This window comes from Streptopelia decaocto (assembly GCF_964273445.1).
Source record: "Streptopelia decaocto genome assembly, chromosome: 5".
Taxonomy (NCBI): Eukaryota; Metazoa; Chordata; class Aves; order Columbiformes; family Columbidae; genus Streptopelia; species Streptopelia decaocto.
Window position 1 is genome coordinate 58,681,595 of NC_138659.1, and position 19,015 is coordinate 58,700,609.

A 19,015-nucleotide genomic window follows, 5' to 3' on the forward strand; every position below is an offset into this window, starting at 1 on the left:
GTAATTAGCCAGGGTTGAAATAAAGCGTTTCTGTTTCAAACCCAAGTTCTTACTGTGGGAACAATCCACCCAACACTTGGAGCTGGTCACCACTGCTGCTGGTGAGCTGTGTTTTTCAAGTGGAAAGTGGTCTTATCACTTTCCTGGTGGCTCTGGCTGTTTTTAGCAGAAGTGCGATGTTAACACTTTGAGCGCTGTACCTTTCAGATGTGCCAGCAAGGTACCAGCATCCAAGGCATTTGCAAAGTTTCTCCAGAAGATTTGCCAGTGGCTGCAGGTCTTGGAGATGAACTTGCAGAATGATACTGGTTTATGAAAGCTTCTGTGAGGTGTCTTTATGCTCAGTGTAAATCCTTTTTTATTTTCTCTGCCTTTGTGGAACAGCCTCAGCAAGAGTGAGAGATGCAGTGACAGTGGTAAAAAGGGCACAGATATTCCCAACTTGCTTTCAAGTTTGCAAGCGTATGTATTTGTCCTTGGAGTTTTGCATTTTCCACAGGCAAATGTGACATTTTTGGCTGTTGGGGACTTGGAACAGGAGCTTTCCCTTATGTATAAATATTTTTTAAAGTGTTCTTAAGGACTGGTTTTGTTGAAGCAGAAAGTACTATGGAGTATCCTTTATTTACTCCTTTTTGTTAGAGCCTTCATACTTCAATTGTGACTTTATTCTCCTCTCCGTGACCCTATCTGACCAAACCAAATAAATTGATACCTATCTCTGTCAAATGGGGAAATGGGCAGACTACTGCTTCTTGAACAGTACTTGTCAAATTCAAAGCTTGTCCACTCTTGTCTTCCTAGATATATAAGGAGAATGTGTGCGGGTATATATTGGAGCAGAATGGGAATTAGTGCATTGTTTGAGAGGTTATTAACTTTCTGCCTGCATCTTCTTGTTTCTGTCTCCCTTGCAACACAGAAGTTGTATGCTGTACATAAAAATATTCAGCTGTTTCAATACAGAAACCTACTAGACAGTACTTTAGTTTCATCCCACTTCTCAATGTATAGAAATTTGAATTCACACGGGTGAAATAATGTTATTTTCTGTTATGCACTTTCTTTGGTGTTCCCATTTAGCTATCAGTGCAAAACTTACAATGATTTTTAAGAATAAATTCAGGTTGCTGAAAATCCCACCAGTCCCAGGAAAGAAGTTATGGTTTCAAGACTGCATTATTCTAATTGGGAACACTGCTGTGATACTTATCTTCAAAATTGTATTGCATCAGCTGACCTAACAGTGTTATGCCATTTGAACTCAAATAGTAGACTGAAATAAGAGAACTTCTAAACTCCTCTTTTTCTATGAGGAAAACACTCTACTTTTCCCATGATCCTAATCTTGAAGCCTGCTCTCCTTACAAGTAGTATGTTGTGACTTTTTATTTTTCATTCTCTCCAGGTTTACAGGAGCAGATGGACCAAGTGGTTTTGGATTTGAGTTGACGTTTCGACTAAAGAGAGAAACGGGGGAGTCGGCACCACCTACCTGGCCAGCAGAACTAATGCAAGGCTTAGCCAGATACGTCTTCCAGTCAGGTACTGCAGGGTTAAATATGCTTTTTCCTGCTTTCGTTCTGAAGGACCACATCTGTTTCACAATGCAACACTTGTCTTGTCAACACTCAATCAAATCTTGGGAATTATCTTTGTGTGAGAACCCAAAAGAGTGTGTTCCCTCCGTCAGCCCAGCTTGCTGGGGACAAAACCCAGCTGCTCTTCAGGTAACTCCAAATCCTTAGTATTGAAAAGCTGAAGATACAGATCAGTTATTAAACATAGGAATTTGGCCCAGTGGTTCTTTGTTTTCCTGCATTGTTGGTTTCACCTTCTCTTGGTAAGAAAACCTCATTTGCTTATCCTGAAATGGCCGAGGAGCACCCAGCTGGTAAGGTCTCCCTTCCCAGCAGAAGGGCTGTAACTTCCAAAGCCGTTACAGTTCCTTCACAAGCAAGTCTCTTCCCATGGTCTGTGCACCTGGGCAGCAGCAACGCATGTGAACAAGGAGCTGCTGAGATGAGAAAATGTCTAAGTCATAAGAGATGTCAAGGCTGGGAGGGCTAAGGAATTAACAATTGGGAATCATTAGTGCAGATGGAGACTTGCCAGAAAACTGCAGACCAGGGTGCGTACAAAACATCCTCTTGCACTACTCTTTCTGGGTTTCATTTATACCAGTAGGTTGAATATTAGTTTGTAGTGTGATCATGTGAAGACCCTGGGAATGGCTGAGCGCGTAGCATACTAGAAAGGCGCTCTCTGGCATCACAAGATCTGAATGAAAATATTTGAAGAACTTCTTTTAATATAGTTTGAGGTCCTCTGCAGGTAAAGTACCTTCTAAATCAATGATTATTGAATTTGTAACATTTGGTGCTGGCTCTACTAGTTAATAAATTGCTAAGTAACTTCTGATTCTGTTGCTGGTGTTCAGTCAGCTGGCTGACTCCCAAAGGGGAAAGGTCTGGATGAAAACAGGATTGCTCTGCTAACCTCTGTGACAAATCTCTGAGGCACTGGTAACTCTTGTGGGGTATTTTTTCTAAATATTAACTGCCAGAGACTGGTGCCAGCACAGGTTATTGCTTGTCTTCATGTTGGGAGAGTCTCTTGTTACAGTTTAAAATGACAAGCTGCTTTTTTTTTTTTTTTGTGACCTTTGCTGTGTGGCTGTCTTCTCTGATGGCCATTCACGTTTGGGTTTACCCCCTGATCTTGATTTTTGCTTCTCTTAAGCATCTAAATCCATGTGACTGGTCATAATTTTTGCCACTGTTTGATGTTCCTGTCTAAATTGTATTTTACAGTAGCCTTTTGATACTGACCATGCAGTGATGAATTCATACTCACATTTTCTGTGTATTGACTACAGGGTCTGAAGGAAACATCCAAGTCTTATGTCTCCATCTTAATATAAAATAACATACTACATGGTATATGTCAACTTAGTATCATATAAGATCCCTTTTGGAGCCTTTTAAATTTTCTAGTCCAGTGTAGGTTCTCCTAACAGTCTCTTTATTAAAGTAGTTTCAATGCCTTTTATTTGCACATTAAGCAGCCTCCCTGTAGCAGCTGCTTGTTTGTGTCACCCTTTCCGTGGGCGGGAGGAGGTTTGCAGAGTGACTTGGGATTTGGTAGGGTACTTCAGGACAAGCTTCTTGGTGTGGAAGCTGGCACTCCGGGCAGAGACTTTCCTTGCTTGGTTTCCTGCACTGCTGCAGTCTCACCCTTCTGACCTCAAAGGCAATGAATTGTTTTTAAACTGGAAAGAGCGGTTATGCCCATGCATATCAGTCTGATGTGAACTTCTAAGGGCCTCCTGTATTATCCTCTGCTTATCTGTCTGGGTTTGACTTTCTACCCACCCTGACTCTTTAAAGGTGCTGCTCAAACATACGTTAATGGATTCTAGCCTCTGGGTGTTTAGCTCTTGATTTATATTATTAAAAAATCCTGTATATGAATCATAAATTGACTTATTTGAATGTACAATTGAGTATGAGCCAACACTACACTTACCATGCAACAGGCAAACCATGTGCCGGGTTACCTTAGGAAGAACATGAGCAGCAGATTGAGGGAAGTTGGTCATTCTTCTGCATGACACTGGGGAGGCCTCACTTAAAATACTGTGTCCTGTTTGGGGTTTAAGAGATGCTGAGAAAACAGAGTCCACAGTGGTGGGGATCCTGGAGGACATGAGCTCTGAGGAGATCTGGAGGCAGCAGGGCCGGGTTGGCTTGTGAAGAGAAGGTGCAGGGTGATCTGAAGGGAGCCTACAGTTGTTGGGAGGGGAGTTATAAGATTGTGGGGTCAAGCCCTAGATAATACACAAAGGGGCTACAGCTCTGAATTGTAGTATCAGAGGTTCTAGAAGGGCTTCAAGGAGAACTTGCTCATAAAGAGGGTGGCAAAGCACAGGGAACAGTTTATCAGGGAGCTGACAGGGTTCAGGACTCAGTGAAGCTACAGTGACCCTGATCTAGCATTGGTGATGGCTCAAGTTCAAATAGGAAGCTGGAGAAGACATCTCCAGAGGCCCCTTAAAATATCAGAGTTGGATTTTTTTTTTCATACAGCTTTGTGCCCTTCAGCAAGCAGCTGTGTGCTGTCATTGGGTGTTACCAACCGTTCCTTGCCTTGTATAAAAGGAAACTTGGTCTTGTTGCAGCAAGTGATCAGGCTCTAGCTTTATTTTTGTACAAAATTATCACTTGTCTCTTTTGAATAAGAGCTTTCTCAGGCTAAAATCTGCTGCTTAATCATAGATGTCAGGTTAATCCTGACGAGATGATGCATTTAAAAGTAAAAGTTGTAATGGGGCAGACTATCATGTTTCTTCTTGATCTCTCAGGGAAATACCAGTTGACTAGGCGCAGTCATTTTCTGGTTTAGTGTAAGCTCGCTCACTCCGTTCCTCTGCCGAGTCCCCAGTCCTCCTCCTGCGTCTGACGTGTCCCGCTTTGCCTTGCTCATTCCCTGGAGCTGTGCTTCTCAGGCCGGCAGGCTCCAGAGCAATCCCGTGTTCTCCCTTGTGTCACCTCTGGGTGATCGGGCACCCAGGCCAAGGCAGTGTTTTTTTTGTTTTTTTTTTTTTTTTTCTGCCTAATGGGATTTCCCCCAGTTCAACTTGGCTGTTCTGCAAAGCCAGCTGAGCTTCTGCTGTTGGTTGGTATTTTTTTTTCACTTGGTCTTCTACAGGACTTCTCTGGTCAGACATTAAAACTTTAAAACTGTCAAGTATTTGAAGAGGTGGTTCTTCTGGAACCTGCTGGGCATTGGGCAGACTGTGGCATGACAGCATCGTTTTACATGATGAAAGGTTTCTTTTTGTTCAGATTCTTTCTGACTGTGCCACTAGGAACGTTTGGCAAATGCAACAATGATGAGTGTTGTTTGACTCTGGTGTATGTACCTTAATGTTGTCCTCTTCAGTTGTTTAAAGATCTGTGGAGTCTCTTTAATACTCCAAAACAGTCTTGAAAACATTTGATGAACTGAAACAACTTGAGTAATGCTTATGAATCCACTCTGAACGAGGAGCAAGAAAAAGAATTAAAACTGGCGGGAACTTTTTGGATAGGCTCCAGGCACTTTGGCATGTCAAAGGATTGTTTACTTTGAAAGCTGTGCTAAGGGCTAAATTCTTACCTCTTGAATACCAAGGCAACTTTTTGCTTATCACAGATGTGCTTTGCTGGGCCTGGTTGAAGTTGTGGGAGAGGAAGGTGTAGTTGCATTCCTGCGGAGCCTGAGCATTTTCAGATGGTGATGACTGTGCTGAAAACTCACCCAGCAGCTACTGCTGTCCTAAGTACTGTTACTGTGTATTGCAGTTACAAAGCTTGTCTCATTGCAGGTGGTGTATTTTCATAACAGACACTTCTAGGCAAATGAATGTTGTGTTCCTTTGTTTCCATCTCTCCTGCACTGGTTATGCTTTAGAAAAGCAGTCTTCTGCATTGAATTTCAGACCTCTTTGAGCCTTGACTTCCCTGTTCACTGTAACGAACACTTGATGCTTTGTGCTTTTGATTAAATGGCACTATTTCCCCTCCTTCAACAAAACCAAGCTTGCAAGTCTCAAAAAAATTTTGTGGCTTTATCTGTTCTTAATTTTATCACTGTTTGACCATGACCATAAATTCCAGCTCTGTTATTTTTAGTTTTACAAAAACCGAAACCTGCAAACCTTGAAAATGAAACCGCACAATTCAGTGACCTTAGCTTGTCATGGTTCGTGGGTATACTGGGAATATCTCATAGTAGAACAAACTTATACTTCAAACAAAGAAGAAACACTATTCCTGCAGAAAGCTTATCCAGGGCTTGTCACAATGGTTAACTCTTTAGGTGCTGTAGTATTATGATGCTTGATCAGTATAGAGAGACTATGGTTTATGCTTTCATCAAATTAAAATCTGCGATTTGTTTCTCTCTAAGGTAAATTTAGGTTGTTTTCAAGGGTCTGCCTGATATACATCATGAGGACAATATATTTTAAACAAATATGTTGTTTGTCTGAGTTCTTGGTTCTTCCATGTTTCTTGGCCCGAAAGAGAAGAGCTGTAAAGTACAAATTTGGAGAAATTGCCAGGAAAAACTCATCATGGATAGAGCCTAAAGGTCATGGTATGGCATATGTTGTGGTTGTATTCTCTGCAATGCATATACTGTAGTGGGGAACTAGCTCATGAAACGAGCTTCAGAAGTGTTGAGACGATGTCCATGAATTAGTTAGAGGTTTGCAGGTTGGCTGAGCAGTCGGAGTCCCCGCTGCTGCAGGGGGGACAGGTAGCATGAAGTGAGGCTTGAAATGGCAAATGCTGTTCTTCACTCCCATCACACCAAGAAAAGACAACAGACTTCAGGTCTTAAGAAACTGCTAGGAAAAACAAACCATGTAGAAGGCATTCAGGGAATAATAGATGTCTCAGCATGGATTGATCAAGAACATATGGAACAAACTAATTGTGACAAGTAACAGGCACCATGTGGAACAGGGAATGTTGGTTACCTTGATACTGATGAGATTTTTGACAGGTATGTGTAGACAGAGACAAAGAAGGCGTTCGGTAACTCTGCCTTCTCTGTATCTTCTGTCACCAGAGCACCCACCTCATTCATCAGTGGGCCTACATTGCCTCTAGTGTTAGTTTTATCTGCCATGTATTTGAAGAAGCTCTTTCTGTTGTCCTTGACCCCTCTTGCAAGGGGGAGGAGGCCTTAGCTTTCCTAGTTGCCTCCCTACATCCTCTGACAACAGCCTTATATTCTTCCTGAGTGGCCAGCCCCTCCTTCCATGATCTGTAAACTCTCCTCTTCTTCTTGAGTTTGCCCAATCTTGGTAAAAACTAAAGAGGGATGGCAATATTGGCTGGATATTTAGACTCTGAGTAATTGTCAATGTGTTGTCATCCGCCACGAAAGATGTGTAGAGTTTGGATTTATCCAAAATCTATCCTTGGTATTGACCAGGATGACGAAATGCAGAGTCTCCTGATGAAATCTGCAGACAGGGCAAAACATAATGGTGCAGAGGGCTGGACTTCAATTGCCTTTGCAAATTGAAGAAATGGTCTGAGGTACCTGTGTGCAGTAGGGTCAGGAAGGTACAACAAGTGCAAAGTCCTGTGCTTGCATGGGAATAATCCAGTGCACAATGACCAGCTGGAGAAGAAAATTATTTGGAGTTAAGATCACAAATGGGGTATATCTGGACCAGCACTCTCTTCATTCTGGGGGATAAGAAGCTAAATTATCCTGATGTATAAGTGTTCTGTGTATTGGATGTGACAGGGTTCTACGCTGCTGGCAACACCTTGAAGGGAAAGGGAGAGCACTGTTTCTTGTTTCAGACAAAAGACTTCACGGGAGATAGATCCCAGTTGGAGACTGGAGGACAGCAATAAGAATGACCCAGAGGTCCAGAAAATATGACTGTGGAGGAATGATCAGAAGAGTTGTGTTGGTTTAGTGCAGGGAAGAGAAGATGGAAGGAAGATGTGAGAACAGCCTTCAAATATGCAAAAGGTTGCTGTAGGGAATAAAGTAATAATTTTTTCTATGTGCCTACTAGGGATATGAGAGACCAATCACTACTGAATTTCTGTAATTTAGGGTTATGGTTTGTTATTAGGAAAAACGACGAAGCACTAGAATAGTAGCAGGTTCCTCATTGCTGCATATCTTTGAGAACAAGTGAAACTCTTTTTCATGTATATTTTTCAGGAAGAGTTGATCCTTCCTTTAGGTGAGGGTGGAGTAGGAGCCTCAGTGCACTAAATATATTTAAATACGAATTTTGAAGTCTCAGCTAATTTAAAAGTTACATTTTAATATTTAACTTTTGACTAATCAGTAGTAGGAAGCTGTTTGTGTCTTGGGGACTGCAAAACAGTAGTAACAAAATCTATGAGCAAAGGAAGTAAGCATGCAAGATGCAATTTGTGGGTAGTGATTTAAGGCAGATTTTGGCTGATTACCTCAGGAGAAACTTGCTTACACAAATTATTCCTTAGAAAACTTACTACGCTTTTGAAAAGTGTATTGGACAGAACTGATTCCAGCAGGTACAGAACAAGTTATACATGTTGATAACAACAATGACCAGATTAGCTATAGCTGATGTGTTAGGTTGGGATTTTTCCCTACGAACACCTCTCTTGTCATCTCTGCCCCCTCTGCACCATTATGGTAAGAGATTCCCATTTCAGAGGATAAGGTATGAATAGCTTCTCTTGTCCTGTAGTTATTTCTGTGAAACCTGCAGGAACTTACTATCTATGAGCTTCTGTCTTCTATCACGATTCAAGTCCATGGGCCAGTTTCCAAAAGTTACTGGAAGGGAGGATGGTTCTGACTGATGTGTGCGAGTGCCCGAGGCAGGACGGCCACACAAGCCTTCAGCAGCCCGGCTGAAAAGCCAGCCCAAAGTGAGGTATGTCTGGCCTTCCTTCGTTATTTTTGACGTCATACTCTGTTCAGGTAGGAGTTGTTGTCTGATGTCTTGTCTGTAGTTTAAGGAAGCTCGTACACTCTTCCTGCCCATGTCATTGGCTAAGCACATCGGTTTGAGGGTATTATGCCAGCTCTGCGTGCCTCAGTTTCCCCTTCAGTAAACAAGGGTGACTACAGGGGTTGTAAGGACTGCAGGTATAGCTGCACTCTTCTTACTTAGCAATTTTAATCTGATTCAAGTTAATCTGAGCCATGGAGGCACTTTGCATTTGACAGGCGGTATAACTTTTACACTGAAAATGGGACTCAGTGGGATTAAGTGATTTGTCTGGGGTCACAGACCTGCAGCCATTAAGCCAGCGGATACCTTGACACCTACTGCCCTGGTGTAACCACTAGACCTCATCTTCAGATCTTCTGGAGTCCAGAAAGCTTCAGTGTGGTAGCCTCAGTGACTCTTTCTTGCCAACATGTTCACAAACATTCTTGACAGTGGCCAATTTCTGTGTGTAAACGGGGGAAAAAAAACCCAAACCAAACTTGTTGCTTCCTTGAATACAAGTGAATCTTGTCTAGCTTGTTTGTAAAACAGCATTTATTTATTCTCAGTAGGATGAGTAAAGCCAAATACAATCTCTCAGTAACTCATATATATTTTTCCTTCACTGTGCCTTTATTTTTTTTTTTCATCCCCAGGCTGATTTATTGTTCTCTTCTGTTGCTATGGCTCTGTATGGCTCCGTAAAATATATATATTTTTTTCTATCATCTGTTTGTAATATTGACCAGTTTCCAGTGTAGAGCTGGCCCTGGCTCCTCTGTAGTATTTCAGGATTTCAGATTAAAAATGAGGGGATTAACTGTGGTTTTTAGCTCAACAAAGAAGTATAAATCAACATCAATTTCATTTCAACAGAACCTGTTATGTAGTGAACCCTGCTGTGCAAACACTGAAACTGTAGGGCAGTAAAGTTTATAAAACAGCCTCCTGGCCTGTCATTTGCCGTAGGTGAACAGAACCCAACAAAGCGTGCAGGCTACATGCCTTTATTCTGCAAAGGGGTATGGAAATATTAAGTCACTGGTTCCAATTTAACCCAAGTTTGTCATGGCCAAAGCTCTCATCATCTGATAGTTATTCAGTGGTCCATGAGAAATTGCTTGGGTTTTAGCCTAATTCCTCTTAGACGTTTCCCATAAAACAAGCTGTTCCGTGAGCAGCAGCAGCACAGATTTTTACGTTGGTATTTTACGTCTCTGTGCACCAGCCCCTCTACGTCCCACACTGCCACAATAAATCCACTTTTCCCCATACTGCTGCCTGTGAGCTCACCTCCCCAGTATGTCCCATCCCTCTCCCCATCTCGTAAGCCAGTCTTGTCACAACCCCGAGCTTCCAGCTGAGACATACGTGCTGGGGCTGGTACCAAGCAACGTGCTGGCTGATAAAACAAACCAGTTGCTTGTGTGCAGAGCGGTTGGCTGACATGCCAGGCATGACAGGCAGCTGTAGAGCTCATGCTTCAGTCTCCAACCTGTCCCTGGCACTCCCCAAAGCTGGCTTGGAGGCTCTGAAGTTGTTAGGGAGGGAATTGCCAAATACAACTCTTGTGAGTTATCCTGATAGACACTGCAGTGAAGTGCTGCTTGCAGATGGACCCAGACCTTTTTACTTCCGCCTGTAGATCACAAATACAGCTTATGCAGCACTGCTGATAATCCAGGGAGAAGCATCTGTCTGCAAATCAGATAACACCAAAGAGACCTCATGGGAAATGTTTTTGTCTTCAGAGGAGATGACTCTAAGAGGAGGCATTTTGCAGGCACATAAATGCATCTTCTCTTGAAATACTGTCCCAGGGTTGCACAGAGAGAACACTGAAGCTGGGAGCAGGTTTACTCTTACCATCTTGTTGCTGTTGCTGCTCGGGATGCTCAAGGGTTGGAACTCACCTGCTAGCACTGTCCAATCACACTGCCTGAAGCTGGATGCCCCATACCTGTTGCACGTCCTGCCAGATGAGCGTTATTCTGCTATAGCAACTCTGCTCCCCCTGTGTGTGCACACCCGTGAGCCGGCACACAGGGTAGTGCCAGTTGCAGAAATCCTTCTTTGCAGCATGAGGAGATGGCAGCTAACCTTGTGCCAGCCTCAGCCTGTGCGTGCATTTATAGCTTGATTGTGTATCTGAGCTCTCAGAGAGACGTCAGTATTGCAGTGTGGCTTTATGTGCTTTTTCTTTGCATGTTCTTGAACAATGAGGCAGGTAGGCACCTATCCGCTTTCCTGACAAAGCAATTCTCAGACACTTAACGAGAAGCCTTGTCGCTGTTTCGTCTTTGGCATCAAGCTTTCTTCTCTAATTGTTTGTGGGGTTTTTTTCTGTGACCATTCTGGGTTTGGTCCAGCAGAGCTCATTGACATGCATTATTACAGCTCTTCTTTTCTTCCTCTCAAACTGTAAACTTCCAGCGCTTCCTTTTAATGTTAAGATGGTCTTGCCAAACCCTAGCAGGGATCTGTAGGGAATAAGCATAGCAATATTGACCGTCTGCAACATCCGTGCTCTTTGGTGGAGGGAGCCTTTCACTTGGAGAGGAGGGAGAGGACAGGTCTTGGCACTGGTGACAGTGAGACTGGCACATGTCAGCATACAGAGGTGCTTTAGGGTTCCCCAGGTGAAATTAATGCAGCTTCTCTCTGCATGCTTGCAAAGCTTAGTGTTATTTGTCTGTTTGTATGACCATAATTTTGGGGATCTTCATAGTCCAATGATTTATCCTCACTTGTGAGAGGCAAACACTCAAGTCCATTTTGTTGCTGGGTGCGAAGGCACAGAGAGAGGTAAGAGGCTTGCCAGTTGCTGGAGAAGAGCTTCATGGTGGCTCCAGCTGTTACTGAGGCTTCCCAGGCTGTGAAGCAGCACACACCTGGTGGCCTGTGCTTCCTCTGTGTGTGTCCTGTCTCAGTCAGAGGGGTTTCAGGTGATAAAGTAGCTGAGGGCATAGAGCAGAAATACGATTGTGAATGCTGCTGAGTGCTGTTATGCCATTGTACAGGTGGTACATATTCTCTTTCCTCCTGGCAGTATAAATGTAGTTGCATGACCTTACATTCTGGCTAAATTCACTTCTCTGTCTGTTCCAAATAGGCAGAGTGCTGCCCCTTTGCAATACTGGAAGCACCCCAGTTCCAGGCTGAGTCCTGCCCTTTGCCTTGGAGCACTGTCACTCCTTCAGCCACTGATGTGACAATCTGGCAGTAGTTCAGCTCTTGCTGGTTTTGGTAGGTAACATCTTCCTGGCCTATGCTTGGGACTTGGTAGGACATTGTGCCACACCAGAGAATCTCTTCTCCGTGAAATTCCTTTTGCTGTGGTGATAGAAAAGCCTTTTCGACCCTGTAGCCAGGTTTAAAAAGCACAGAACACTTTCTCAGGAACTTGAGAAGAGGGGACCAGCACCACTGCTCTGTGACATTGCCTTTTGGGTGGTGTGAACCTGGACCGTGCGTGAGGCTTCTCCCTGCTGCCTCCCAGTCTGCAGTTCAGCAGTAGGAAGACGTGACTGGGAACCCAGGAGTTTCCAAGGGCACCTGTACTCCTATTTGACTTGGTGGAGGAAAAGTCTATGGCTTATGTTGTCAGTGAGCTAGCTATGTTAATATGAAGTAAAGCCTTTTCTCCTCTACCTCCCTAACCTCATGGATTTTGCGCTTATTTCTCTCCTGCAGTTTGTCTGGACTCATCAGTCAGACTGGGTACTTCTGTGCGTTGTTGTGGAAGCCACTATTGTCTCTCCAGCTTCCAGCTCTCGGCTGAGAACAGGTCTCTGACCTTTTCCAGCCCCAAAGGGTAGGTTGACACTAAAGCACGGAGAGACTTTGTACCAGGAGCAGAGGCACAGAAAGTCTTTGTTCCTTAAAAAAGACTTTGTTGAAATAGAAAGAAAGCTGTCTTCCCTGGACTGCTTTACTGATTACATAGCATTTCTAGTCAGTAAGCAAGAGACCTCAGCACTGCCTGAAAGAGGAGGCTTGTTTTTAGCTGCTACTGCAATTTAGATAAAGTAGGTCTAGGCCCAGTATGAACTGGCTAGATTTCAGATGATCCTGTCCCTTTTAATTCTGTCAGCTCCTGTCCTGTTCCTGACTGAGAACTGAACTTGGCTCATTGCTTTTCAGCTGTTCAATACAGTTCATTCAGTTGGTTTATTAAAAAAACATAAAAGGAGGACCTGTCTTCTCTCTGTGCTTTGCCTCAGTCAGTGTGTCCCGAGGCTGCTCCCAAATGTCAGGGATGGACAAAGCGTTGGTGCTTCTAAGTCTGATGTGCATGTTGCATTTATAAACGCACAAGTTGTTTTAGCCTTCATACTCCATGTGGGCTGCCACTGGGAGAGGGAGGGAAGAAATGGGCATGGAGACCCAGAGAAAGCTGTGTGGCACATGTCCATGCAAGGCTGCTGCAGCAGCCAGAGCGGCGGCAGGACAGCTGCCGGCCCTGTGCCCTGGGGTGCTGTCCCCAGCCGGTGTCATCCCGAGTGGCCGCAATTCAGGATCAGAACTCATCTCACTAATATTTTCAGCAGAGGGGAGCCAAGCTCTCCGCAGGAAGCCTTTTCTCCATCCTACCTGGAGCCTCCCTGCTGCAGGAGGGTGAGCAGGAGCCCCCATGCCAGGGACCAGCAGTCCCCGTTAAGAAGAGCATCTCTGACTCCTGGGGTGAGGATGCGGGGGAGAAGCTGCACGTGGTCAGCCCAGCCTTGGACAAAGGCTCTGTCCCCTGCTCTGAAGGGGGAATGCAAAACAAAGGAAACAGCCCGAGGAAGGCAGAAAACTCCCCCTCCTGCTGATGTGAGGTCCTTTGGCATCTTATATATGAGGTTTTTGTCCCACCCGGCCTTTTCTGGGAAACGGAAGCAGCTGCTCTAACAGTTAAAGGCTTCTGCTCAGAATAGTGTTGCCTCCTCCTATCGAGAAGCTGAAAGCCACAACAGAGGGATTGTTCTGCGGTCACAGGAGCATCCTCTCTCACTGCCTGTGTGCAATTGTTTGGGATGCACAGAGGAGAGTTTGAAGGTTACACATACTGAGTAACCTTGTGAAAAGCACTGGTTTTTCCCTTGACAGCTGCCAAGCCCACGTTAGATGAAACGGCAGAGAAGAGTTGACTGAGTTGAAAGTTGGCTTCACTGTTACATATCCACCTTCTTACACTTTCTATTGAAGATCTGTGCTGCAAGTGGTGCTCAAACTGTGCTTTCTGACTAACCTGCTCTGCACTGTGCTGCGAGCGGCAGTACGCAGAGCTCATTACAGACCAGCTTCTGACGGACTCCCATGCAAAGAGCCTTTGCAGCAGCCTGCTCAGCCAGGAGGCAGCAAATGGGCACAGTGGGGGATGCGTTTTGTTCTTGGTGGGGAAGATAAATTGGGAGAGTATATTCAGAAGCTGCAGGCAGCCCCAGAGCCTGTGAAAAGTGGACTCTCCTGCTTTTTGGTTTAAAATCAAAGCCTTAAAGGAATCACCTCTGAATACTTGGGATGGCATTTTGAAAGGTGCTCCATAACCAGGCTGATCAGTTTGGATTTGAACCATAAATATAGCTTTTGCACTAGGTTTGTGTGTTTCTCTTGAACTACTGTAATGGATTGGTAGAGCTCAATGTGCAACTAATATTTTACACAAATATGTGTGAATACAAAGTTCCCCTGTTTCCTGCCCTTTGGCCTCCTGCTTTGCCAAAGTAAAACAAAATTTTGGCCTGTGCAAGCTTTAAATTCCTGAAAATTTAATAAAAAATAATCAACCACTGAGAAAAATGCTGCAGTGCTCTCTCAAAGACCCTTGCCCTTCCTGTTTGTTATAAGCTCCAGAACTAATGCCTGGGTAACTAAATAACTTTTCTGAAGTGATAACTCCATAGATGTTTTCTCACAGACCATGTTCCCTTTCTTACCCTTTCTTGAGTATTTTTTGCCAAAAGGGATACCCTAGTGCAGCCTTTCAGTCTTTCTGAAAGTCAGACGTTGGTGCTGTGAAGGCTATTAAAAGAAGCTGCTTGAGTCTTATTTGCGTCCTTCAGAGGAGGAGAGTGCCTTTGCTTCCCTTTCAAAGTCCTTGAAAGCTCTTCAACAGAAACATCTCATTGATGTCTGGGGGAAGATCACAAGTGACTGTACTGTCTTATGGGGCTGCTGTGTCCATCTAAGCATCCACCCTTCTCAGTGGCTTGTACATGTGCAAATATGTAGGAAGCTCAAAAACAAGAAAAGTTTTCTCTCTTGCTGCAGTTCTTCTCCCTCACTGAGGACACCTAAAGGTTGTTAAATACTGCAAATACAAGTCTTTGTTTTAGTTGCACCTGGCTGGGAAATATTCGAGTAACTGTAAAACATTCTGGCTTTCACATGTCAGAACACAGGATAGGGGTTTTGAATGAAAGGCAAGTATCTCTTCAAGTTTGCTGTGTGGGACAACATTATCAGTAAATAACCTGTCATTAAATATGTGTTTTGAGCGGAGCCCTTATCTGACAGGAGATCCTGCTGTATAACATCCTTTCTCACTTCTGGGCCTCCACCCCATCCTGAGGCTATTCGGTTGCTGAAGCTGTTGGAGACGTAAATAAGATCCTTTGAAGGGGAGCTGTAAAATGTGTGTTGTTCAGGTGAAGAGTGGAGAAAGCTGGTGGCGGAGCAGCTGGACAGAGATGGGAAGGGTCTCGCCTAGTCTGGAGCTCAGGATTTGGCACGTGGATCACTCCCTTGCAGATACTTGGCTGCGAATGGAGCGGGTAAGATAGAGGTTGTCCCACTTGTCTGTTGGAAGAGGTGAAAGCCCAGCTCTGCAGCACTCGAGGGTGGTGGGTCTGAATGGTGGGGTGTAGAGGACCAAGAACCTGGAGCAAGAGAGTTTTGTGTGGCTGCGAATGATCAACTCGCATCTGCATTTGTTTTCTTTCTCTGCCATACTCAGCAATGCCAGGTAAGTGCTTTCATGCTGCCGTGCCATCCTCCAGCCTTCCATCCTTGTGAAAGGGAGGCACGCAGATAAATCTGGAGGTAGGTGAGAACTGTGGTGTTGCAAAAGCAGGGCAGGAGATGCATCCTGCACCCAGCCATGCTGACACCTGGGGGATGCCAAGCACTAGATGTGCCAGCTCCTGCCTCTGCTCTGCGAGGAGCGGGCACGGAGGAGCTGAACGGAGCTGCGGGGAGGAGAGGCAGCGTGGGAGGAGGTGGCTGGCGGGGCGGGCTGCAGGAGTCAGGGAGAGGACAGGGGGCCCAGCGCTCGCTGAGGGCGGGAGCGCGTCCTGGGCACCAGAGTCACTCGCTGGGAGCCTGCGTGAGAAATTCTCAGAGGCTGCAGTCATGGAAATTGTACCCGCCCGTAGCGATGGGCAGGGAGAAGGAGCAAGCCAGAGACGTGGATGTGCGAGGATGGAAAAAAATGTCCTGGAAAGCAGAAGAGGTAGAGGAGGCCCAGAATCAAATTGGTTATTGCATGATAGCATTTTAGCATTTGTTTTTCGGCTAAAATGTTACACTCTCCAGCGTCACATAAGGCATCTGGGTGTCTGGGATCTAATTTGTGATATGAGAAGCAGTGTTTGTAGCTCCATAAGCAGGAGCTGCAGTACAGCAAGACATGTTCTCCACTGTCAGTAGGGGTGAGGGCAGGCTCTGAGCAGGGCATGGAGGAGCCAGGGATGGGGTTATCCTGCTGGTGATGTACCTGTGCGAGGGCCCAATTCTGGCCCCTTCATCGGGCTTTCAGTCCAGGAGACTTAAACAGTCAAATAAGCTTATATATGCTTGCATAAATTGATGGAGCTCTTTTGAGGGGGTGATTTTTGAGACTTAACAACCTGGAGCTATGCAATAATCAACTTTGTGTTTTAAACCTGCTGATCAATGTAAAAAAAAAAAAAAAAAAAAAAGGATAAATTTTCTGTCTTCTGAATTCTGTCTTCTGAAACTGTCTTCAAATTTCCGAGGCTGAGCACTCTTTACAGTCCTGATAATCTGTTTTTTTCCACGCTGTTTTATTTTTTCAAAGAACTTTTGGCCTAGGCTCCTTGTTTCTAAAAGCTCATCTTGAATCCCTGTAGTGGAGCTATTGTTTAATTGTGCTCCAGGGATTTAACTCTTCCGAAGGCGCCTTGTCTGTGCTGCGTGTCTGCGCGGGCAGCAGCACCGTGTGAATTTGCAGCTCTTTGGAGCGCCGGGGCTGCGGCTGTTCCTGTTTCCCAGACAGGAGATGAGGAGCAGCAAAACTGACCTGAAAAAGAAAAACATGGAGGAAGAGTGTTTTTTTTTTTAATGTCATGCTAGGAAACATCATAGCTTGTATTCTACTAATTCCTTGTATGTTCTTAAAACACGTTCAGCTTGAGTTAAAAATGAAATTACAAACTAACTGCCAGTGGGCCCCACAGATTATATCACCATCGTTTTTTGCTTTTACCAGTCGATGTGTACAGTCCTTTGTAGGCTAGGAAACCAAGCAGACAGACTGTATTTAATTTCATTTGATTATCCCTAGATTATTTTAATTTAATGTGGCTGGCAAATGAGTTTGAAAGAAGTCTTTCTCTTTATACTTTTTTTTTCTTAAATTTGCATCTATATGATAAGTTGCAATAACAGAATTACTTTGAGATTTTTAGACATGATTTTCATCTTTAATTTTTGTATCTGTTTATTATAGGTATGTCTTTGCATACTTGCTTATATCCATTCTTGAGCTAGTAAGAAATATATTAAGTAGCACCAGAGAAAAATATAGCTAATACATTTCAGCATTGAACTTCGTGTCTACGCTTAGTTTCTCTCAATCCTGGCTGTTCAGTCTGCAAAGTGGTACTGAAAAACAGCATCAAATCTTATTTGTGATAGATTGCCAGATTACTCTTTTTTTTTTTTAACAAAGCCAGACTGAATATTATAAATGTGTTGGAGAAAATACATTTATGTAATAAATTATACAGACCGTGCATGGGGTAATAGCAATGCAATAAATTACGTTGTTTCTGTAAGTATTGGATAAGCTGCGTTCAATTTAAACGTCTGGCTGCATCACTGTCATGCTGGTCAGGAACTCACTGGGGCCTTTTTAACATTCCTGCACCCATAAGTCATGGAGTCCAGATCCTCCTTTGCTTTGCCCTCAAATGCAGAATTCCTCTGTCGTGTGTGACTCGCTGCCCGCGGTTTAGCCGAGATCTCACAGTCAGTTGCAAAATGCAGGTTTGTACCTCTTGGAGCAGCAAGTTTTCAAGCTGGTCAGTGACGCGGGTAATGTAGGTCTGGCTTGTGTGAGGAATGTGGTCATCTTGTTTGCATGCCAACGTCCCCAGTGGTACATGCTGTTGCGATCTTATTGGGTGTATTTTTTTTAGACCAGGCTAGCAGAGAAGAGCCAGGCGTTGTGCTCGCACAGCTCAGCAACATCGCTGCCTCAGGTGTGATCCAGGTAGCTGCTGCTTTCTCTGGGACAAGCAGGATTGTTTCTTTCAGCATCGTCTCACACATATCCCAGAATAAAGTTGACCGTGTGATGGTAGCCTGACTTTCCACAGAAACTCGCTGTTGAAGGAGATGAGTGCAGTAGAGCAGCTGTTTTCCTAAAACCAAGCACACTTAGTAGTTAATGTACTTAGGGCTTCTCCTACTCTGCACAGTATCAGCTCCGCATCACTGTCCAGATGGATTTATCTGACTGATTAGTTAGAACAGTTTAACCCACCTGTTGCAGATTTTAGCTGCATTTCAAAGGAGGACGTGTCTTAGAAGAGATACAGAGTGGTAGTCAGGCTACGAATCTATTCTCCTAAATTGAAAATCTATGTAAAGAACTGCATGATGTGACCACGTCAGAAGGGAGAAGTTTCTGGCCTTTGAATGAACGAGGGTGCTGCAATCTGAACTGCCCTGGAGCCAGACCCAGTCTGGGGACTGTATGCCAGGCCACGTATGGTCAGGAGATAGGCTTCAAGTTCCCTGGCTGTCTGCTTGCTGGTAGAACAGCATCAGCTCCTTGTTTTCCCCCATACAGTCCCCTTTGAGTCCCAGATGTCCAAACAGCTGTTTCCCCTCTGCTCTGGGTGCAGGGCAGCAAACTCACCTGAGATGTTCCCTGACCCAGGTTGAGCCTGGGGCCACCCTTTGGGTGGAGCTCTCTTAGGTCAGGTACTTGCCTGGTTTGCTGTCCTTTTCAACTTGCTCCCTGTGGCTATTTAAAGGAGCGAGGGTTTCTAGCAGGATCCCCCATAAAAAGCAACACTGGCAGATTTAAAAAAGAAATTGAAAATACAGTGGGAAGTAATCAGTGTTTCTCTCTGGAGCTGGCTAACACCTCTTGAGCGTAGACTGCGTGCATTACACTGTTTATAAAACATCTTGAGGCCAAGAATATGATTCAGTTTTATTTCTTTAGGCATCAGCTATATTTAGTCAAATTAAAGGTGGAGGGAATGCACTCCAAGAAAATACATGAACAATGTTACACAAAGAAAATTTACTAGTCCCCAGTGGTATGCA

General features: G+C 44.4%; 1 protein-coding gene across 2 annotated transcripts in view; it reads left to right on the plus strand.

Moving 5' to 3' along the window:
- The window catches only part of SUFU (SUFU negative regulator of hedgehog signaling), a 96,632-nt gene that overhangs the window by 27,092 nt on the left and 50,525 nt on the right, over positions 1-19,015 (plus strand). For both annotated transcript variants that reach the window (XM_082053981.1, XM_082053982.1), the window contains exon 3: positions 1,409-1,545. In XM_082053981.1, coding sequence (XP_081910107.1) covers positions 1,409-1,545 — 137 coding nt within the window. The remainder of the gene's footprint in view (positions 1-1,408; positions 1,546-19,015) is intronic.